Raw genomic sequence first — 23,719 nt, 5'->3', positions numbered from 1 at the left:
TTATTCACAGCTGAACAGCTTAGGCAACCTTACTCTCAATGATACACATTTATACAGGCATTTCCTTTTAGAGACATTTTTAGGTATGGCTTCCTAATTCTGGAAAGTAGTTATACCAGATAGCTGCATCATGCAGAGCACAAAGGGTCAAGAACTATTTGTGCAAGTACTCCTATGGCAGAACCGCGCATACATCCCCACCTTTAATTTCTGGTCATTTTTTTTGTTTCTACTCCAGTGGAATAGAAATAAGTAGGGCTTGGAAAGCTGGGTGGGTTGGGAGTGTTTTATTTGTCCAAGAAATTATCCTATAGGTCAAGACTTATCCTCTTCCCCTCTGGCTTCTCTGAGTACATATCTTTTTATCTCCCATGTTTGCCTCTGAAACTTTGAGATTTCGCAAATGAGACTTTCAGATGCCCATGGCAGTACGCAAACAAGTTGGAGATGGAGGGAGGAGTTTGAAGGACAATTTATCATGTCTCCTGCTACAAGGAGGCATATTCTGATTTGTTTTAACCACCATCTTATTCCTAATATAGGGAAATCAGAGAGATATTTTCATCTCCTGCATGTCTGGCTGGAAGTTTTTTAAGGGAAAGGTAATGTATATAATAAATTTAAAATTCTGTTGAAAACACTATGTATAGATAGCAGGGTGACTGTGTTAATAATACTGTATTGTATGTTTGAAAGTTGCTGAGAGAATAGATCTTACAAGTTCTCATCACAAGAAAAAAAATGTGTAAGTATGTGTGGTGATGAATATTAACTAGACTTGTGATAATTTCACAGTATATGCTATACACATACCAGTGCATTATGTTGTACACACCTGAAACTAATATAATGTTATGTGTCCATTATATCTCAATTTAAAAAACTGTGGTAGATGGTAAAGAAAATGGTTTGAGGGTAAAATAATTATCTATGTCTTTATCTCTTTTTAAAAATTACCTTTTTTTCCCCTACAAAAGCAAATATATGCTTGCTGTAGAAAATGTCAAAAAAAAAAAAAGAAATGAAACAAAAAGAAAATGGAGATCAGCCAAAATTCACCACTTAAGCGTAATAGCTAGTGTTTGTATAAATATCTTTTTTATGCAAATCTGTAGTTTTACAAAAAAATGGGATTGTATTGTTTTATACATTTCTTCACACTTAATACATTTGCCCATTTTTCCATTTTATTCCATTTTTATATTATTCAGTATTTCCCCATAACATCATTTTAGTGGTTGCATGGTATTCCATGGGAAGGACACACCTTAATTTATTTGATGACTTCCTTATTGCTAGATACTAAGGTTTCTTTGAATTTTTAAGTATTATGAAAGAATGACTTTGTACTTCTTTTCCTAAATATTGGTATAATATTTATTTAAAAGAACTTGTTTCTGTTTTCAGACACTAAATATATGTATTATTTCACAAAGAATGGGTCTATTTTTAGACAATATATTCAGTCCACATATATTCAGACAATATATTCAGTCCAATATATATAGACAATATATTCAGACAATATTTTAGACAATATATATCTTGAGTTAAGATAGACATTTCATTAGTAATTTTCTCTTTGATTACTAAAAATTTACTGCTCTGAAACCCCTTTTTAGGTCCCTGCTTATAGTTCATGTAACTGGAAAGCAAGAAAAACCTTTACCTTTTTTCTGTGGCTATTTTTTTTTTTTGTACTGGAAAATAAATATTTATTGATTACTCATTTAAGATAAGACAATATCTGATGTAAAGTCTGAGAGCATACGTATTGTTAATGCAGCCTTGATTTTTTTTGACATTTCAGAAATAATCATATTTTGTCAGCTGTATTTTCAGTTGTGTTTGTATTCAGCCAAATTTTTATAGTTATTGAAAAGGTGGGAAAAAAGTAATTTTATTAAAATGAAACAAGCTTGAGAAGAAACTTTCATCTGGATAAATAATCTAATACAATATTTAATTTTGAAGTGTCCGTTTTCATTTACGTATTCATCCATTTTTCATTTACCTTCCTTCCACAGAGTAGCTGGAGAAACGATGTCTCTTCATTTGGACTTAAATGCAGCAAGGGACACCTTTAAGGAGTTAACCCAGAAGGACTGGATTACTAACATGGTGGTATTCTTCAGACTGTTACTTGGAAAAAGAAAATACACTGAAACATTTTTATAAGAACTCAGAATTTCAGAAGAAATATCTTGTTTTCAGATACTCTTTGAGACCCTGTGGCATATACAGATTAAGTTAAACTCAGCTACCTTTCAGGAGTTTCCCCACTTAGGGTGAAATAGATGGTATAGGAGGCACTTAGGTTACAAATAATCTAACTAGTTCATCGGTGCCCACACACACATACATGTTTACGTACAGGCACTCCCCTAGAGGGAATGTTTTCAATTTAGGGCTTTAGGAAGATGATTAAAATATTTGTTGAGACTGGTACACTAGAATAAGAACAACATTTTATTTGCAGTTATTTTAAACATAAGTATAGAAATGAAAACACTTTTCCTGATATGAATGTCCCCCTCACCAAGGTCTGCCTGGTCTGCACTTCCTTTTCTGTAGGTTCTAGAATATTCTCGTTCTTTCTGGGATTGTTGCTTCTTTGTTTCAGCACTGTTACTACTATCTTTAGGCTTCCCTCTTGGGGATGTTTCAGGCATGCTTCCTTTATGAATGTAGCCTTTCCTAATGTAGCTTTTATTAATTTATTTCCCTGTTCTACTGTACTGATTGATCTAGGGGTGGTACTGTCTGTGCTGTTCTCTCAATCTGTTTCTTTCTGGGTCTCTGGCTCGTTTTTGCACGCGCTCTCTCTCTCCCTCCCTCTCTCCCTCCCCCTCCTTCACTTCTCTTGGCTACCCCCACCCCCATTTGGTCTTTCCTTCTGCTTCTGTGGCTCTTATTCTTTCCCTCTCTCTGTCTTGTGCTTGTTCTCTTCCTGCTCTCAGCTCCCTCACCTGGTCTCTTGCTGTGTCTGTCACACTCAGCGTTCTGTATCTTAGCTGCAGGTTCTCTCTCGTGCACTCTTTTCTCAAGGGAACATGGAAAATTTAATTATGTTAACTTTGGCAGAACCATTGCCCAATTAGGAGTCTGATGTAAAATGGATCCCTAATTATGCACCTTTATCAGGACTCTGCAGCAGTTAGTAGAAAGATCACCAAAAATAGAAAGCCATTTCTGCATCTGTGAAGGGAAGAAGTTGGACCAGTTCATCACTAAGGCTAATTATACCTTAGTTGTGCCAGAACAATATCATATACAGTGCAAGCGACATAATCATAGGGCAGTCTCCCATTGTTTCAGATGGGACAGTTGGATCAGAAGACCTGTAATGTTTCTGTTTTGAGATTTCTGTGAGATGGACTCACAGACTTGGCCTTCCTTCATTTATCTAGCAAATATTTGAACACTGCTATGCGTAGGGAACTGTGGTGAGACCCCTGTCTTTAGAGGCTCCTGGTTTAGTGAAGGAGACGGATACCTATGTGCAGGTGTCAGTTGTCTTCCCTAGTTCCCAGCTTAGAACATACTGGGTGTATAATAAATATTTTTAGATGAATGAATTGATTCATTATCTGGGCAGTGAACGGTCAGCTCTATTTAGAGTGCTCAAAACAAGGTGCCCAGGGGGAGTGGAGTTTACCGGGTACCTACAGGGGAAGGACATTCCAGGCAGTCAGGAAGGTGTGCACCAAGGCACAAGATGTGAAACAGTATATAACTGGCTTGAGAGCGGTACAGTGGTTCTAAAGGGCTGGGAGGTTTGGGGCTATGGATGATGAAGAGCCCAGAGGAAGGAGGGGGGGCACGTGCAGCCGTCAGTTGTGCATATGACTCTGAAGACTGAACCTTGTGGTGGGAGCCCAATAGAATGTTTTGATGTGAAAATAGATAATTGTAAGATTTTGTACATTTAGAGATATCATTTAGCTAGTATCTCATAATTTAGTGATTGAGTTTGAGCTTTGGAGTCAGAAAGATCCAGGAGAGATTCTAACTTAGCTCTGTGACCCTCAGCAGGTTAATTTCCCTAACATACAGAGTTCTCATTTATGAATCGGGGTTAATAATACCCTCTATGTTATAGAGAAATGACAAGGATAAATGAACTTATATATGTGAATTACTTAGCACAGTATCTGACAAATAATAAGAACCGTGTAAACACTAGCTTATCTTCTTAACGGGCTTTTAGGCAAATTATTACCATTATCTGAGCCCACAGAGCACATAAACATTCAGAATTCCATTTGAAGTTTTCTTCAACACTTGCATTCTGAATTGGGGAAACCATAAGAAGATTGGAAGGGCTAGAAACTAGAGTTTGGTAGAGTTTGTGATGAGACAGGTGATTCTGTGAGAAGGTAACAGGGAACCATGCGGATTTTCGTTGTTGCTTTTTGTTTGCTTTTGTTGTTTTATTTTTGTTTTGCTTTGGGAGATTCTGACACATCCTCTTTAAAAAATGAGGTGTGCCAGTGGAACTGGAGGGAAGAATGTGGACCTTATCATTGGGAGGGCTGCCTTTTAGTTCTGAGTCCATCGTTCATCCAGTATAATCTTGCACATGTGATTTCTTCTTGATCTCCTTCATGAACCCCAACAATTGGACGGAGGGGATACTTGTCACACGTTTACACACCTAGGTATTGGGGAAGCTAGATGAGATGGGTTGTGAACATGGATTTTTAGAGAGACCAAGTGATTGCTCCAATTTCGTGATGGGATGAAACTCCGGGTTCCACACTTTATTTTATTACAGTAATTGCACCCAGTTCCCACTGTGTTCTGAGTGTCTTTTCCTGGATCCTTTTTGACCACAGATAACCACATGTCTCAGGGATACTCTGTTCAAAAATCTTCCATTTCGTTCTCCACATCAAGAAGCTTTAGAAGTTTTCTTCCTTCTCCCAGAATGTCCTGTGATGCATGATTATAACAACTGGGAGAGCCTGGTGGTTCCGTTTGCAGAGGCTGTTTATAAAATGCATGGCCAGTTGTCAGAGGTTCTGGGTAAGATTGATGGTTTACATTTGAAAATCCATGACTGTCTTCTCAATGGAAACACATGCCTAGTGAAGTTACGGCAAAACTTAGGTGATCGTGAACACATTCATGGTTTTCAGTTCCTAGTCTTAGCATATTCTGACATGCTGTAATAATTACTGTGTTCATCCAGGATGGGTTGTTCTAGGCCCTTTTTAGCGTTCTTGTAATGATACCTGTGTGGCTTGGTCATGAGGTCCTTTGCCCCCTACTTTTCATTATGAAGAACTTCACACACAGACGTTGAAAGACTAGTACAGTGAATCCCAGATGCTCTCTACCTGAGAGTCAGCAGCAGTTAACATGTTGCCGTGTGTGTATGGATTACATTTGATGTACAGATTACATTTTATTTTTGCTGAACTATTTGAAAGTGAGTTGGAGATAACAGGACACTTTACCCATAATATTTCAGCATGCATCTCCTAAGGATATGGAGTCCTGTATTACCTCAACATTGTTATCACAGCTAATAAGATTAGCCGTGATTCCATAATATTACCTCACATCTAGTCCATATTCAGATTTCTGCGCTTGTCCCAAAAAGTATTTTACAGGCTTTTTTTCTTTTAAAGAGCGTGGGTCAGTAGTCCTGTACAGTGTCTCACATCTAGATTTGTCTGATTGTTTCCTCCTGTCCCTGTATTTCCAGTACACTGGAAATTAGGTCTAGGGGCTTGATTATATTCTAATGAGGTTTTTGACACAAATAGCATATTCAGCTCAAGAAAGTCCATTCTTTCTTATGTTTTGTCACATTGTAAGTGATGAAAAGCTGGTTTAAAGCATTTTTCTTTTATACAATGTCAAAAGATGGTTTTTAAGAATTAAGAACTCGTGCTGAGAGCGCAAAATAGAGTCATGTAATCACAAATAGTTCTTAATCTGGTTTTTAATACTGTATGCTATTTCATCTGGGCAAAAAATGTGACTGATTAATTTTGTCTAGTTTTTTTTTTCCCCCAACAAATTAATTAGATCAAATTTGTGGTTCTCTTACTGTCAAGGCATTTTTTTGAGAACATTAAATTCTACACTTTGAATTCTGATTGTATTTACTGAAAAATTTATTACAAATGTGTCTTTATAACTACAATATATATGAAAATATTCTATCAGTTTCAGAAAATATTGACTACTTTTTACCTCTAAGAATCCAAGAAATATCACATGCTGACAGTTACTTACCTTCGTATCCCTTAGAGGAATATTGGGCATCTCTGCAAGAATCTGCTTTCATCAGACTGGTCCAGATGTTTAAAACAGCCGTCATTGCTCAACTGAATTGTTGGACTGGAACTACTGAGAATAACTATCACATTAAAACTCTCCTAGAAATGCTGAAAAAGCTGCACAGGGTACGTGCTGTTTTAGAAACCCATATATCTTTATTTTGCAATAAAAATTCCCTTGGTTTCACCTGGCTTGAAACTTAAGCAGACTCTTACGAAGCATGAGGTTGATACTGGTATTTTTAAAATGTTTTTTTTGTGAATTAAGTCATGCATATAAAGGAGTGTGTCTGGTATCCACTTACAGTTTAAAGGAAAGTAGTAAAACAGACATCAGTGTAACTACCGCCCATGTTAAAAAGGAAAACATTTCTAGTGCTTTAGAGATGCCTGTGTGTCTCTCACAGATTATACACCCTCACCTCGCGGAGGTAGCCAGGATCCTGGATTTTCAGTTAATCATTCACTTACTCTTCTTTATTGTTTTATAACCATAAGTATCTCTTGACGCTATGCTGTTGTAATTTTGCTGTTTCCATAATTTCCTATGAATCGAATACACGCTGCTTACACAACGTTTTGTTTTTTTAGACTCATCCAGATTAATTCTCATGTCTGTACTTCATTTTCACTTCTGTGTCACACCATAGTGTGACTCTACCAGAATTATCTATTCCAGGCTTGATGATGACTGATAGCACTATGTGCTATTTGCAATTCTTTTTTGGGGGGAGGGTTCCTCTATGAGAAAACATGCTACTGTCAACATTTTTGTACTTACCTCTTGGTGTCCATGTGTCAAGAGTTAGTTTTTAGTTTCCATCCCTAATTCTGGAATTGATAGGTTGGAGGATATGCCTGTGTTGTTCTTTATGGGTAGTGACAAACTGTCTTCCAAAGTGGTTGGACCAATTTCAGTCCTCTCCAGGAAATGATGAGAATTCTGTTGCCCCATGTCTGACTTTAAAATTTGGAAAATATTTTTAGTGCCATATTGACATCATGCCACATTTTGATTTTATTGATTGATTGATTGCCGAGTTGGGTCTTTGTTGCTGGGCGTGGGCTTTCTCTAGTTGCAGCGAGCAGGGGCTGCCTTTCACCGCGGTGCGTGGGTTTCTCACTGCGGTGGCTTCTCTTGTTGCGGAACACGGGCTCAGTAGTTGTGGCTTGTGGGCTCAGTAGTTGTGGCTCGCGGGCTCTAGAGTGCAGGCTCAGTAGTTATGACGCACGGGCTTAGCTGCTCCGCGGCATGTGGGATCTTCCCGGACCAGGGATAGAACCCGTGTCCCCTGCATTGGCAGGCGGATTCTTAACCACTGCGCCACCAGGGAAGCCCCAAATTATGATTTTAATTGTATTTCCCTGGCTCTAATGCATTAGAGCATATTTTCATGTTTGTAATGCAGTACTTGTTTCCTCTTCTATAAAATACCTGTCCTTTTGCTCAATTTAAATGTATTGTTTAATTTTTTCTTATTGATTATAGGAGTCCTTTTTAGTTCGGATACTAGTCCTTTGTCAATTATATGTGCTGCAAATATCAAGTCCCAGTTTATAGCTTGTCTTGGTGGTTTTTGATGAACTCACTTTTTTTGTTTAGCTTGTTAGCCACACCCCTCAGCATGTGGGATCTTAGTGCCCCGACCAGGGCTTGAACTTGCGCCCCCTGCATTGGCAGCGGGGAGTCTTAACCCCTGGACCGCCAGGGAAGTCCGAAACTCAGGTTCTTAATTTTAATGTAGATAAAATTTGGGGACTTCCCTGGCGGTCCAGGGGTTAAGACTCCCCGCTGCCAATGCGGGGGGCACGGGTTCGATCCCCAGTCAGGGAACTAAGATTGCGCATGCCACGGCGTGGCCAAAAAAAAAAAAAAAATTTGTCAGTCTATTCCTTTATGGTCTTTACTCCATGTGTTTTGTTTTAAACTTTTTTTTCCTTCAAGGTTTTAAATTATTTCCCAGATCAGGGATCAGGAGGGCTTCTTTTGGAAAGGACCAGATGGTAAATATTTTAGGCATTTGTGAGACTTTACAGAATAAGCAGAGGGCCTGATCTGGCATCGAGGCCTGCTCTAGATAGTCTTCTAACAGAGATGATAGCTGGGACCAGAGGAGGAGTACACACAGAGGCTCATACACCATATGTCTAATGTTTAAAAGGTTAGAAGTCTAGCTAACAACGTGTTGAATGAAATAAAATATACTCTATCTTCCCACCTTGACAAATAAACCTTCCTAATGACAGGGGAAGCCAGCTTTGAATTTCGAAACCTTGGCTCCTTACAGAGTTCTGCAGCGAGAGGGGAGGCTCCGAAGGACCCTCCCCGCTCCTACCCCAGGTCCCCTGCGCTTCTCGTCCTTCCTTGGTTTTCTCCCACACCAGGGCTGTCACGTGGCCGTGTGTGGACACCTCAGCCCACGTCTCTGTGTTCCATCCCACCTCCCACAATAGCCGTTCCTTAGCCAACCCTGGGGCCCTGGAGCCTTGGGGTGTGTCACCTGTGACACTTCCACTCCCCAGAGCGCAAGTGGAGGGAGAAACCTGTGTAGCTCCTGGGGCTGGCTTGGAGCCATTTGGGCAGGGACTTGGTGGGTCTTGGGTTCTGGAGCTCAGTCTGGATGGGGATGTGTGATGAGTGGGCTCCATATAGACAGGCCCCATTGACCCTGCAGACCCCTTGTGGGAAGGGGCTTGGCTGGAGGAAGCCCAGAGCAAAGACCTTTAAATCAGAGGCCCAGGGCAGAGGTCACTCCTGCCAAGGTCTAAAGGGAGTATTGAGGTTAGCTTTGCCTTTCACACTTTGGTGTTTCATCCAACTGAAAATTTATTTTTATTATTTTCCATATGAAAACAATTACCTAGCACCGCTTAACTGAAATTCTGTCCTTTCTGCACTGATAGGTAATGTGAACTGTCATAAAACAAGTTTCTGTGTGCGCGGTTCACGTACAGGCTCTTTTCTGTACTGTTAGTCATTTTATGTGGCTCTATATTGTTTATACTTGCTAAAAGAAATACTCCTGTCTTGTTCTTGAAGTGAATCTTGGATATTTTTGGCATTCGGTTCTTCCCTATAAATTTTGGAATTGGCCTTTCAGGTTCTACACACACATACACAGATCTTACTGGGAATTTGATTGAAATTGCATTTAATCTGTATTTCACTTTGGGGAGAATTGACGTCTTTACTGTTGTGAATCTTCATGGTATCTATTTCTTCTACTTATTAGATTATCTTTTAAGTTTCTCAATGAGTTTTTGTTATTTTACTATGAAAGTCTTGGATATCTTTAGTCAAATCTATTCCAGGGTATTTAACTTTTTTAAAGTTTTTGTAAATGGTATCTTTTAAAAACTGTATTATCTGTTGTTGGTTTAACAGCAGATAAATGCATTGATTATAGGAATGCATTATAAGAATGCATTGATTTTTGATTTTTTTCTTTTTTCTTTTTTTGGCCATACTGTGCAGCATGTGGGATCTTAGTTCCCCACCCAGGGATCGAACCCAGGCCCCATGCAGTGGAAGCTCGGAGTCTTAAACCACTGGACCACCAGGGAAGTCCCTGAATGTTGATTTTTTTAATAGCCGGTGAATTTGCTAAATTCTCGCATTATATCTAGTAATTTAACTGTAGATACTTTTGCGTCTTCTGTGCAGACAGTCATATCTTTGAAAAAAATAATGTTTTTTTCTTCCCAGTTCTCAGTCATTTTGTTATTTTCCTTTGCCTTGTTGCACTGGCTAGGCCTTCCTATCCCTAGTTGCTCAAGAGGAATGTTGAATAGAAGTCATAGTGATAGTAGGTGCCTAATCCTGTTGGTGATTTTAAAGGAAAATTCTGAATATCACTATTAAATAACATTTTTACTATGGGGTTTTGTAAAATAATCTTTCTAGGTAAAAGGATGTTCCCTCCATTTCTAAGTTGTTACACGTTTTAATTCAAAGCAAGTATTGACTCTCTCCTCTTGAAAGTCTACTTATTTTGTATGTTAGATCTTCTCGCTCTGTCATCCATGTCTCTTAATCATCCTGTCGTAATTTCCGTCTGTTTGTCTCTTTGTACCCCATTCTGGATGATTTCTTCAGCCCTATCTTCCTGTTCATGAATTAGCTTTTCAGTGATTTTTGTCTGCTATTAAAACTGTCTTTTGAGTTTTATTTCTAGTAGTATGTTTTTCACTTCTGGAAGTTCTCATGGGTTCTTTAATTTTTTTTTTCTTGGTCATTATTTATAATTTCTGGGTATCTGATGTCTTTGCAGGTCAGTTTTTGCTGTCTTTAGTTTCTGCTGAATCTTCCTCACGGCTCCTTCATTACCATGCATTTTGTGACTCGTGTGTGTGTGTGTGTGTGTGTGTGTGCGCGCACGCACATTTCCCTTGGAACTTTTATCTTTTGGAATTCTTTGAGGGCTGGGTCTTTTCAGGGAGAATTTGCTTCTGCCAGGCTCCTGGCGACACCAGCAGTTTGGTACTATTAAATTAGTCTTTAAAGATTAGCATTTAATATAAAGATTGAAATTTTGGCTTGAGGCTTTTTAGATCTCCAGGTGGTATGAATCTGGTGTGTGAATTCTCGGGAGAGTGCTTTTGTAATGACAAATTCTGTAGCCGACCTTTTTCCCCCAATGCCAGAACCATTTTTTTTAATTAAAAATTTTTTAATGTATTTATTGAAGTATAGTTGACTTATATTGGTTTCAGGTGTACAGCACAGTGACTTGATATCTCTGTAGATGACATGCCATACAAAGTTACTATAAAATATTGACTATTTTGCCTGTGTACCTTACACCCCTGTGACTTACATATCTTATTATTTTTTTTTAATTGAAGTATAGTTGATTTACAGTGTTGTGCCAGTCTCAAATGAACTTATCTACAAAACAGAAACAGACTCACAGACGTAGAGGGCAGACTTGTGGTTGCCAAGGGGGAGGGGGAGGGGGAGGGGAGGGGGGGATAGACTGGGGGTTCAGGTTGGTAGATGCAAACTATTAACATCCAGCACCATTTTAACTACAGTTTGCCTCATGGTCCTGGAGTCAAGGTGGGGATGGGTTGATGCAGGAGTGGAGGAGAGAGCTTGTTCATTTCTAGGTTACCCTGGTTCACTCTAATGGTAGCCCTTTTGGGTCCCAGATTTATGAAGCAAGGTCCCCTAATTTGAACAGAGTCTGGGCTTTGTCTCCTTTTCTCAGTCTCAGCCATTGAAACTGAAGTTCAGGTTCACCAGGTTTGGCAGATACTCTCAAGGGAAGTGCCACCTTCCCTTAGTTTTTGACCTGATTATTCCATCCAAAAATGTTGGTTTACAGTTTATCCTATATTTATTGTTGTTTTCAGTGGATCAAAGTGCCTAATCTATCAAACTGCTTAAAAAAAAAGTCTGCCCTACTGCTGAAAAGTGATGCCTGTTCTTGGCAGTTTTTAAAGGTTATATGTAAAAGTGAAAGATCAATCAAAAAAATAATTCCAGGTCTTGAAAAATTGAGCAGTTTACTGAAGAGCTCAGGGAAGGTGTAATGTAATGAGCTTGCCACTTACAAAGAGAATTCCTAGAAATACTGAAGGAGCAACAGAAGAAATCTTGAAGGGATCCAGCTTTGTCCTTTGACTCTAACAGGCAACGTCAGAATGTTTCTCAAGCTCCCCCCCACACACACACCTCCAGAAGAATCCACGAAGACGACACACCCTCTTTCTCCATGACTCCGAGGCTGCTGAGGCTCTTGACAGTGTGAGGCTGAGATCGGCAGTGTCCTGAGGATCCTAGTCACAGGGATGAAGCAGCATCCCCGTGCAGTGGCACTGGTCGGGGAACTAAGATCCTGCAAGCTGCGCAGTGCAGCAACCGCCCCCCGCAAATTAAGAGAAAGAACATGACATGAAGTATTGGGCCCCAGAGTAGTTTGGATTCATATTACACTGTATTTTTCTTTGCACTTGAGTTTCTTTAAAACTTTTTTATGGATTAAAAGTAGCTAGAAGTTTTTCATCATGCCATCAATTTCTACTATTAAATCTTAGGTATTCTTTATGCTCCTGAAAGTTTGGGGCTTTGGCAGTGGGGGAATTGGATAGAACTTAATTCTGGTCATTAAAAGTATGTTTAACTTGCTGTTTTTTCTGATAATCTAATTTATAGCCTTTAAGCAAAATTGTCTTTATATAAAGAACTTTCTCACAGGTGGTATTTTATTTAAGGTAAACCAGACTAAATGTCAGCTGCCTGAAAATATCTTCAAAGTAAATGAACTCACGCACTTGGTTGATTTTTATGAAGATGCATACAGAAGGACCATCTGGAAAATGGACGCAGTAAGTATGGCATATTTAAAGAGGGTATTGATCGTCGGTAAGTTAATACAGGCACTCGTTCTGTAACTTTGTACGAATTTCCAAAACTTCCTGTACTCTGCAGAATTGCCCAATAGAAATAGCAGGGCTTATGGGAAAAGCAAGGTAGACCCCTCAAAACCGATGCAGTTTTGTAGCCAGAACACTGACAGAAAAGTGCTTCCTACCTGGGGGGATAGCTCAGATCAACCAGGCAAGTGGCTGTGGACAGTGCCGCGAGAAGATGAAAAATGCACAAAAACCGAAGAGTAGAAATCTCTCCACACCCTGATTAGAGGATCGGTGGTACTGAGATAACACCTACGGGAGTGGAGCTTTGCTCTTAAGGCAGGTGTAGGAGGCTCGGTGACTCACCAGGAGCCAGCAGGATAGGGCTGTAACTTTCGGGAGGGTTCCCTGGGTGTAAGTACTCCTTTTTCATTTTCTTAAAATAAAGCTAAAGGGCTCTTGCCGCCAGTTCAGCAGCTAATCTGAGGTTTTTTTCTCTGAAGGTTCTAATTCTACTCCTAGCACATCATCCTTTGCCTGGGAAAAATCTTGTCTGAGCTAACCAGCTATCTACATTCTGTCACTCCCCTGCTTACCAAATGCATCTGAACTAATTTCATGTTTCAGAAGTGCAGGTGGCAGCAGAACAGACTCTTTGGGAAACTGTCCAGAGTTTATAATTAATGGTGAAATTAAATGAGTACTGAAAACACTAGGTTTATATACCTTTCATTGATAGATATAAAACATTTCCTTAGAATTTTATATATCTGAGCCCTACTGACCAGCATTTTGGATTGCTTTGGCTATAAGTACTGAGACCTGAAACCATCAGGGCTTTAAGGCTAAGAAGTAAGGCGTAAGATTTCTCTGTCCTTTCATTTATCAAAATTGTCATCATTTCCATTTTTAGGACACTTCAGTGGACATCCACTATCCTGTCATATTCAGTCATTTTCCATTTATCTTTAATATTCTGTCGAAAATTAAACTACTGTATGCAGACTCGCTTTTAAAAATACAGGTATGCATGCCTATTTCTTTGTTTTCATTAGCAAATCAAATGATGAGTACCCTTTCCAGTGTATAATAGAGGAGTGATAAGGGAGCCACCCAGTGGTGAAACCAGTGGTGGTCATAGCGTTCCAGAAGCTTATACTCTAATGAAGAAGGCTATGGGCTTCCCTGGTGGCGCAGTGGCTGGGAGTCCGCCTGCCGATGCAGGGGACGCGGGTTCGTGCCCCGGTCCGGGAAGATCCCACGTGCCGCGGAGCGGCTGGGCCCGTGAGCCGTGGCCGCTGAGCCTGCGCGTTCGGAGCCTGTGCTCCGCGGTGGGAGAGGCCACAGCAGTGAGAGGCCCGCGTACCGCAAAAAAAAAAAGAAGGCTAGAGAGGCTGTCACAATTTGAGTTGGGTTGGCCTTGAGGCATGTGAGGGCCTCAGTAGCAAAGGACAGAGCTTGGGCCTAGCTGTAGGGCTTTTGCCTTGAGGTTGGCGCCGGTGAACGGTACTCAAAGGCGCATGGCAGACGTGGGCTTGACTGGGATTAGCACCAGCACATAAGAAGGTCTAATCTAATGGGAAAACATAGTAGTGGGAATAGAGGCGACAGAGGATTCTTGAGATTCGGACCCAAAGGAACGGCTGGCTGTGGTCATGCCATAATAAAGGCTTGTGAAAGGTACTTCCCTTGCAGATGTACTTACTGCCATCAGCTGACTTGGTTCTGTTTGTCAGCGTATCCAGCAAGGGGTTTTGAACTTAAAACTGTACACTTGAAAATGCCTCAGAAAATGTACCTCATTGCATTGTTATAAGGATTAAATTTGTTGACACAGGTAAAGCATCTAGAACAGTGCCTCTCACAAAGTGCCCGAAAGTGTTAGCGCTTGTTGTCACTTTTATGCTTATATATGCGTCTGTATATCTATATGCATGAATAATATTCAAGTCTATGTCATAAAAGTAGATACCTTTACCTAATGCAGTTGCCATAATAAAACAAAATAGGACATTGATTATAAGTTCCAAGTAAGACCATTAATGAAATATTTAACAAAGGAAAATGGAAAGAAAAAAGATACGAGAACTTGATTTTGCTTCGACCCTGTAACTGTTCTCTCTTGATTTTAAACAAGCTTCTGGTAATTTTTTTTATAGAACTGGCATTTGATTTCTCTCTGCTTTGCTAAGAGACATAGACGTTAATGATCCCAAATTGCCATTTGGTTCCAGATGGGCGGTCTGTGTGTCTGTCTGTCGGTCTGTGGGTCTGTCTCTCTCATGGTAACTTCGTAGATTATCTGTCCCCTAAAATGTCTTGTCTGAGTTTTCCTCCTAGAAAAGGATATCTTTAGAGAGGTCTTTCATCCTGCACTTTTCCTGCAGCAGGCTTCTTTTCTAAACGTCTGAACTTCTCTTCCTGATGAGAATACTAGGTTTCAGCTCACTGCTTCGGCCTCACTAGTCAGTCTCTTAGGCTGTTGACGATCGTTAGTCCGTCCCTGAAGTGTTCACAACTGTGTTTACAGGATGCAGTGGTCCAGAGGAGCCCGCGGTTGGTCACCTTCCTGCTCACCCAAATCAGCCCCACAAAGCTTTTCATTTCCTATGTCTCATGTATCTTCTGCTCACTGGGGGTGAATACTGAATATATAGCCTGTCTCCAGGGGTGTATGTAGGGCCCTTTTCATAAATGTTTGTGGCACGCGCGTATAGTAAACTGAACCGGTTTATTCTACTTCGTAAATTTCTACTTAGAGCAAACGGTGAAATGGAGTGAAACATTTTTCTTTTCCCAGAAGAGATTGCGAGCTTGCATGAGTTTGAGTGGCACTGTGCAACAAGAAGGGTCTGAATTTGCTTTACTGCCCACCTTTAATCTAACAGTCAGAAGGAGTCACTTGATTGAGGATGTTTTGCATCAGCTAAATCAGTTTGAGAATGAAGATCTGAGGAGGGAGTTACTGGTAAAGTATAATTCTTACTTAATGTTTTTGCCGCTAAGACAGAAAACATAAAAGAATGTAATAATGGGCCTTACAGAGAGGGAATTATCTCCCTTTTCCGCTGGGGTTATCTGTATTGGAGTTCCCCTAGTTTTCCCCAGTTACCTGTGAATTCCAGGTGAGAGCTGTCAGTACAGTCTGGCTAGCGAGCAGCAGGTGAAATGGTCGTCCTCCCCCCCAACCTGATCAGGTAGATAGCCCAGTACTAGCCCTAAGAAGTCCATTCCCTCATGAGGCTTGACCAAGCCTGGCTGGTCATCACCTTTTAAAGGTTCCAGTGAGATGGGGTTGACCCAGAGGAGAATTGAGAGTTTGTGTCTGCTCTCCTGTTGAAGAGAGAACATTCTCTTTATTGACTACATAGTTTTTTGAGGGTATAATTGTAGATATCACCATGTCCTGAATATTCATTAATAATGATCTTTGGTTTAGCTACTATATAAATTGTCTTACTAATAGATATTTGACACAGAATAATAATGACTAGAAGATCTAATGAATGTTTTCCTTATGCCAGGAACTACTGTAAAAGCTTTACACTTTTGTAACCCTTTGAACCACACTGTGTAGAAGGTTCTGTTTTTCCCTCCTTTTACAGATGGGGAAACTGAGGTGCAGAACCATGAGGTAACTTATCCCAGGGTGACACAACTGATAAGTATCAGAGCCAGGATTTCAGCCCAACCATCAGGCTCTAGACTCTCCAATTAATCAAGACAAGTCAGGATTTTCCTGATAATATTTATTAGAGTGTTTTTGATTCGAGGCGTTAGTTTATCACTTGTCCTACTCAGACTAAAGAATGATTGACTTGACCAAACTCAAGATTCTATTTTAAAAGTATGGAATTTGCAGCTAGAGTTGGCATTTCTGTGTATTTTTGCACATAGATAATTTTTTAAAATCTAGTGAACTGAGGCTTCCCTGGTGGCACAGTCGTTGAGAGTCGGCCTGCCGATGCAGGGGACGCGGGTTCGTGCCTCGGTCCGGGAAGATCCCACATGCCGCCGAGTGGCTGGGCCCGCCACTTAGCCTGCGCGTCCGGAGCCTGTGCTCCGCAACGGGAGAGGCCACAACAGTGAGAGAGGCCTGTGTACTGCAAAAAAAAAAAAAATCTAGTGAACTCATTTTGACTCTAAACTGTGTCAGCCAGCCAGTCCACTCAGTTATTTTAGTTTCACTTTTATATTTCATTCATCCATTTAAAAAATTTAGGTAACATTTGATAAGCAGCTACTATTTTCCAGACTGTGTGAGACATTTTACCTGTGTTATCGCATTTAATCTTTCTGATGATCTCGTGGGAAAACACACTTTGTGAGGTTAAGGAGCTTGCCCATATAAAGGGGCAGGGTAAGAGAAAGGATAGAAGTGCCAGCATAGAGCCGCAGGAATTTCTGGTATTAAAGCAGCACGAAAAAGAAGAGAGAAAAGAAAGCTTGCATAGTGCTTCATAAGAGAACGCAAGGGAGAAAAGAGTGTGAAGAAAGAGGAAGTGGCCAGAAGTGTAAAATGAGTGGGTGAAATCAAGATGAGACACGAGAAACTCAAGTCCTTGGAATTGGGGATTCACAGATTCTTGGTCCTCTTGGAGAGAAGCATTTAAGTAGAGAAACGAGTTTAGAAGTTGGTGTACATTAAGCCCCAAAATTTGGCAACCTAGATTAGAGGAAGCCAGTGTTGTCTGTACTGGAAACAATGGTGTTGAGATTTTTTTTTCTTTTAAGGATAAGGGAGACCTTAACATATTTGTAAACTGAAGTGAAGGATTCCAAGAAGGAAAGGCAGAAAGGAGAACAGAGCAAGTAATTGAAGGAGCAAAGATGGGTTATAATAGAATCATCTTGAGGAGGGATTGGTGTCAACAGGTGGGATGCTGCCTCCTTATGGAATCAACAGCCAAGCCAATAAATACGTGTGCTCTGGTTTTTCAGTTTGTTTGAAGATTCTGATATTTATGATTTCTTTATGTTTATTTTCATTATACTTAATGTACCTGATGATTATAAAAATGATGCCAATTGAGGTCAGTTTAGTGGTGAAGACTTCAGGCTCTCAGGTTTGTCACCCGTAGGATTAAGTCTCAGCAGCTGGGGACTTCCCTGGTGGCGCAGTGGTTAAGAATCCGCCTGCCGATGCAGGGGACACGGGTTCAAGCCCTGGTGCAGGAAGATCCCACATGCCGCGGAGCAACTAAGCCCGCGAGCCACAGCTACTGAGCCTGCGCTCTAGACCCCGTGCTCCGCAACAAGGGAAGCCACCGCAATGAGAAGCCCACGCAGCACGACGAAGAGTAGCCCCCGCTCGCTGCAACTAGAGAAAGCCCGCGCGCAGCAACGAAGACCCAACACAGCCAAAAATAAAAATAAATAAAATAAATTAATTTATTTAAAAAAAAAGTCTTAGCAGCTGTATAACCTTGGGAAAGTTATTTAAATTCTTGAAGCCTCGTGAGCCTCCTAGAATTGGTAAGAAAATTCAATGCGCTAACACAAGTAATTTGCTTACCCCAGTACCTCCCAAATACTTGGGTCCACAAATAGTTATTAAATGAGATTTAATGTGTAGCAATACAGAGCTCTGGAAGTGATGCATTATTTGCTCTGATTCTTTAGGTTTCCTTTAGTGGAGAAATTGGATATGACTCCGGAGGTGTCAGAGCAGAGTTTTTCCATTGTCTCTTTGAAGAAATGACCCGGCCAGAATATGGGATGTTCACATATCCTGAAGAGGCTTCCTACATGTGGTTTCCTGTCAAGGTAAGTCCTCTTTTCTTGGTGTAGGTATTTCCTGAGAGAAAAGGTATGGGGATATACCATAGAAAATTAGGTTGTCTAGACTGTTGTATTATGGGAGAGGAATTATTGATGTAATTATGGAGATAACTTTTAATTCTAAAAAAGTGATTATTTTCTGTAAAATGAGGGTCCTCTTGCTCTGGGTTCCCAAGTCCACACAAGAGAATTTAAGCAATATATATGTATTGACCATTTCTAGAATGTATAGGTAAAAATGAACCCTTCCTTTCTTAGGCACTCGTTCTTTGTTCTGTTTCCCCAATGAATTTGAAGATAAAGCCTATGAAAAGAAATTGCAAAAACTTTGTTTATAAGAATTACTGAGTCTAATGTGTTTCTATTCCTGTTAATACTTTTATTTTTTATTGAAATATCTTTGACATATAACATTGTATAAATTTAAGGTCTACCACATGTTGATTTGATATATTTATATTATAGTATGATTGCCATTGTAGTGGTAATTAGCACCTTTATCACATCTCATAATTATTTCTTTTTAGTGGTGGATAATTAAGATCTAGTACCATAGCAAATTTGATGATTGTAATACATTATTGTTATCCGTACTCACTATACTGTGCATTTGAACTCTAGGATTCATTTGCTACTCACTGCAGCTTTTCCGCCTAAACAACATCTCTCCTATCTCCTCACCCTCATACTATTAATGCTTTCAGTAACCAAAACTGTGGCAGGGATTTAAATTGACTTATAATTGAATATAAACCCTAAGTATCCTTATCTCAAGATTTTTTGTTTTAATTTGTGATTTGATTTTGTGAAGGGGCAGAAATGGTTTACCTGATACAAGTATTCCATTGTACTGGTAAAAATTCATAATACGTTAAGGTTTGTTTTTTTTTTCTCTTTTCAGCCTAAATTTGAGAAGAAGAGGTATTTCTTCTTTGGGGTTCTGTGTGGACTCTGCCTGTTCAGTCGCAATGTTGCCAACATCCCTTTCCCACTGGCTCTGTTTAAGAAACTTTTGGACCAAGTGCCATCGTTAGAAGACTTGAAAGAACTCAGTCCTGTTTTGGGAAAGTAAGTTAACATAGTTCCTTTTTCAGAACCCTATCTAACATATATTTAGATAAATAATTAAACACACACATTCCAGTAGTATTTTCATGTTCAATAGTAGCATTCTGGGTATTTTAAACTGATTCTAACTTTGTCAAATTGTTAGATAATAATTTAGCTTTCTAAAATTAAGAAAAGTTGGTTTTTCGTATAGTCAGTCCTCACTGTTTTCATTAACCTTTGGTTTATTTGAGTAGAGACCGTCATGACAGAGCACAGGTTACACCTCGGTGCAAAGCCTGCAAGTGATGCTTATTTTATTTCATTTTATTTATTTACTTATTTATTTTAAGGAGACATGTTTTCCAAAGTTGTTTTTTTTTAATTTATTTATTTTTGGCTGTGTTGGGTCTTCGTCCCTGTGTGTGGGCTTTCTCTAGTTGCAGCGAGCGGGGGCTACTCTTGATTGCGGTGCGCGAGCTTCTCATTGTGGTGGCTTCTCTTGTTGCGGAGCACGGGCTGTAGGCACGCAGGCTCAGTAGTTGTGGCACACGGGCTTAATTGCTCCATGGCATGTGGGATCTTCCCAGACCAGGGCTTGAACCCGTGTCCCCTGCATTGGCAGGCGGATTCTTAACCACTGTGCCACCAGGGAAGTCCTGATGTTTATTTTAAAAGTTGTTTTATGTCATCATCTTTAAAATGAAAACTTATTTCTAAGTTAAAAGACAAGCCACCACCTCACAAAACATATTGGTAACATATAATAGAAAGGGTTAATATCCCTGCTGAATAAAGTGTTCCTGAACATCCATAAGAAAAATTGACAGAGTATACAAGAAAGTAACCTACAAAAGAAGCAATAGAAATGGTTCATAAATTAAGATGATCATGGATAATCATAAATTAAGTGATCATGGAATGCATATTAAATTGAGAGGCTAATATGGACTTCAAATTGACAGTGGTTGGAAATACTGATGCTGTGTAGTGTCAGCAAGGATTTGGGAAAAGGTTCACTCTGATGTCAAGAATTGTGAGTGGAATTGTAAATTGGTAACTCCTTGTCAGAGAGCAGTATGGCAGTACAGTATTCCCCCTTATCTGCAGGAGATGCGTTCCAAGCCCTCCAGTGGATGCCTGAAACCGTAGATAGTACCGAATGCTATATATACCATGTCTTTTCCTATACGTACATACTTAGGATAAAACTTTATTTATAAATTTGGCACACTATGAGATTAACAATAACTAATAATAAAATAGGACGATTATAATAATATACTGTAATAAAAGTTATGTGAATGTGGTTTCCCTCTCTCAAAATGTCTTACTGAGGAAATCTAATGCCTTTTCCATCCTAACTAAGCACTTACCATGCACTGTGGCCATAACTTTTGCAGTTTGAGGTGCAAGAGCAAACCAGCTTGAATTTCTTTTTTCTTCTTTACAGTTTCCCAGAGAGAAGATTCTTTCATACTGTAGAGCCTAGCCACCTCAGCGTCTGATTTTTTCTTTCCTTATTAAGTTGAGAACTTTCACCTTTTCACTTAAAACATAGAGTTTATGGCTTCTCTTGGACCCATCCGAATTGCCAGCATCACTACTCTTGCTCTTTGGGGCCGTCATTAAGTAAAATAAGGGTTGCGTGGATGCAAGCACTGTGACACCACAGTGGTCATGAGGCAGCTACTGAATGCACACCAGGTGGGGTACGCTGGACAGAGGGATGATTTACATACCGCACAAAGAGGGATGGTGTGAGATTGCATCATACTACTCAGTACGGCCTGCAATTTAAAACTGATGAATTATTCTGCAGTTTTCCATTTAATATTTTCAAATTGTAGTAGACTACAGATAACTGAAACTTTGGAAAGCAAAACCATGGCTAAGAGGGGACTGCTGTGCTTAGAGAAAAAAAAATGTTTGCTGCTTTGACCCAGCAATTCTACCTCTAGACATTTCACATTTAGAAATAGGCAATCATGCAAATATGTCTCCTAACGCACATTGTATTAGATAGTTTATAATATGTAGACTATCTAAATGCTCTTCAGTGAGGGAATTAATGTTTTTGGTATATTTATGCAATGGAATACTATGGGGATTTCTAAAAGAATGAGAAGAGTAGTATGATTCTGTTATTATTATTATCCCTATTTTACAGATGAGGAAACTGAAAGGGAAGAAAGTTAGGTAACTTGCCCCAGATCCCATAGTGACAGAACTATGGTTGGAACACAGACACTGGCTCCAGAATCCAACCATTAATCGTTATACTTATTATACTAATAAGATAAGGAAAAAAATATTGAAAGCACCAAATTTGGAAAGGAGTAAATTTGTTATTTTTTACTGAAAACATTGAAAATGACATAAATAATGCTTATGCCTAAGAAGATTTAATAAACTAAATAACGTAATATACATAAACTGAATAAAGACCACTAAATCCATATTAGGATTTCTCAAACTTTTAGGTCTTAAGACTCTCTTAAAAATTAAGAGAGGACCCCAAAGAGCTTTTACTTATATCAGTTACATATTATAAATATGTCAGTATTTATAATATTAGAAATTAAAAGTGATACATGTTTTAAATACAGGAATACACGCTCATTCTGTTAGCTATCATATCGCCTCTGGAAAACTCTGTTCTGTACTCATGACAGAATGTGAAGGAGGCAAGTAACATCTTAGTAGTATTACGAAATTAGTTTTGACCTTGTGGACCCCCCTGTACAGGCCTCAGGGATTCCCAGAAATTGTTGGTCTTGGTTATGCTTTGAGAATCCCTGATCTCTATATTCAACAAAACTACTATTTTAATCCCAGCAGGCTTAAAAAAAAAAAAAAAAAAAGGCTGATTTAAAATGTATATGGATGAACAAGCGGCCAGGAATAGCCAAAAATAATTTGCAAGGTGAATAAGGATGGGGAACTTGGCCTACCAGATATCAAGAGTCATTAGAAAGCTGTATTAATTAGGGCAGTATGATATTGGTGCAAGCTTTCCAATGGTACAGGAGAGCATAGAACCTGACCCCTGTACACATGGCACTTTGTTAGAGGTAGTATATTAGATCAGTGGGAACAGAAGTACTGTTCAATTAATGCACCTGGGGAAAAAAAGGAGAACAGATACCTTACATCACATATTAGAATCAACTCTGTGTGGATAAGGGACTCAAATACTGAATGCAGCGATGTTGAAAATATGGACAGTTATCTTTCTCACCATTGGGATTTCTCAAGCAAGACATAAAAATACCAACATTAAAGGAAAGATTGATAAATTTAACTGAAATAAGATGAAAGAAATTCTCTGTTCATCAAGAGATACCTTAGCAAAGAAAAAAGATACTCTTCAAACTGTAGATATATGTATAACATTTTGGGGGTGGTAGAAAAATGGGATAAGGGAGGTACCCCCTATAGGTAGGTATAAGATACTGGCAATGTTTTAGTTCTTGTTTGGGGAGTCAGGTTCACAGGTGTTCTTCATAAACATACCCATAAATAAGCAAATGAGCTGTACAGGGACATATAAAGACAGAGTGTCTTGAACCAAGTTTATGATGAATCCAGTTTTGTCAGCTGAGTTCCCATTACTTTCCCTCAACCCCCCCAAAGCACAATAAAACATGGTCTGTTTTTATCATGATACCATCATAAAAGATCCAGCATTTTAGAGAATTCCTTGGCGGTCCAGTGGTTAGGACTTGGCACTTGCACTGCTGTGGCCTGGGTTCAGTCCGTGGTCGGGGAACTGAGACCTCACAAGCCATGTGGCACGTGGCATGGCCGAAAAAAAGAAAAAAAGGATCCAACATTTTGGCACAATATGGTAATAAAAAATCCAGCAGGGAAAAGGAATCAACTTGGATTCCACCTTCTCCCAGAGGTCTTCCCCGATGACACGCATCCCTTCAGAAGCAGTTAACCAAGCTCTCCCAAGTTGTACCTGTACCATTTACATCGTTCCTAGCTGCACATAGCTGACAGCACTGTAGTAAGATTTTTATCAGCATATCTTACCTATAAGTCTCAGGATTTAACCAATAATAATGTCTTACTCTCAGCTTTACGTCCCTTATCCCTGCCGTACCAGATACTTAATAAATGTTTGTTGAATGATTAAATGAGTGAGGGAGCACATAATATAGAATGCCGTGTATTACTTTAAAAGTATTTATAGGGACTTCTCTGGCAGTCCAGTGGCTAAGACTCCGCTCTTC

General features: G+C 39.6%; 1 protein-coding gene across 1 annotated transcript in view; it reads left to right on the top strand.

Moving 5' to 3' along the window:
- The window catches only part of HERC5 (HECT and RLD domain containing E3 ubiquitin protein ligase 5), a 42,459-nt gene that overhangs the window by 12,667 nt on the left and 6,073 nt on the right, over positions 1-23,719 (top strand). Inside the window, exons 10-18 of the mRNA XM_007450670.1 lie at positions 543-602; positions 2,028-2,121; positions 4,839-5,028; positions 6,265-6,419; positions 12,510-12,623; positions 13,564-13,674; positions 15,451-15,618; positions 18,273-18,416; positions 19,333-19,499. Coding sequence (XP_007450732.1) covers positions 543-602; positions 2,028-2,121; positions 4,839-5,028; positions 6,265-6,419; positions 12,510-12,623; positions 13,564-13,674; positions 15,451-15,618; positions 18,273-18,416; positions 19,333-19,499 — 1,203 coding nt within the window. The remainder of the gene's footprint in view (positions 1-542; positions 603-2,027; positions 2,122-4,838; positions 5,029-6,264; positions 6,420-12,509; positions 12,624-13,563; positions 13,675-15,450; positions 15,619-18,272; positions 18,417-19,332; positions 19,500-23,719) is intronic.

The sequence above is a fragment of the Lipotes vexillifer genome, unplaced genomic scaffold (assembly GCF_000442215.2).
Source record: "Lipotes vexillifer unplaced genomic scaffold, Lipotes_vexillifer_v1.1 scaffold34, whole genome shotgun sequence".
Classification (NCBI taxonomy): Eukaryota; Metazoa; Chordata; class Mammalia; order Artiodactyla; family Lipotidae; genus Lipotes; species Lipotes vexillifer.
This window is presented reverse-complemented; position numbering and strand designations above follow the sequence as displayed.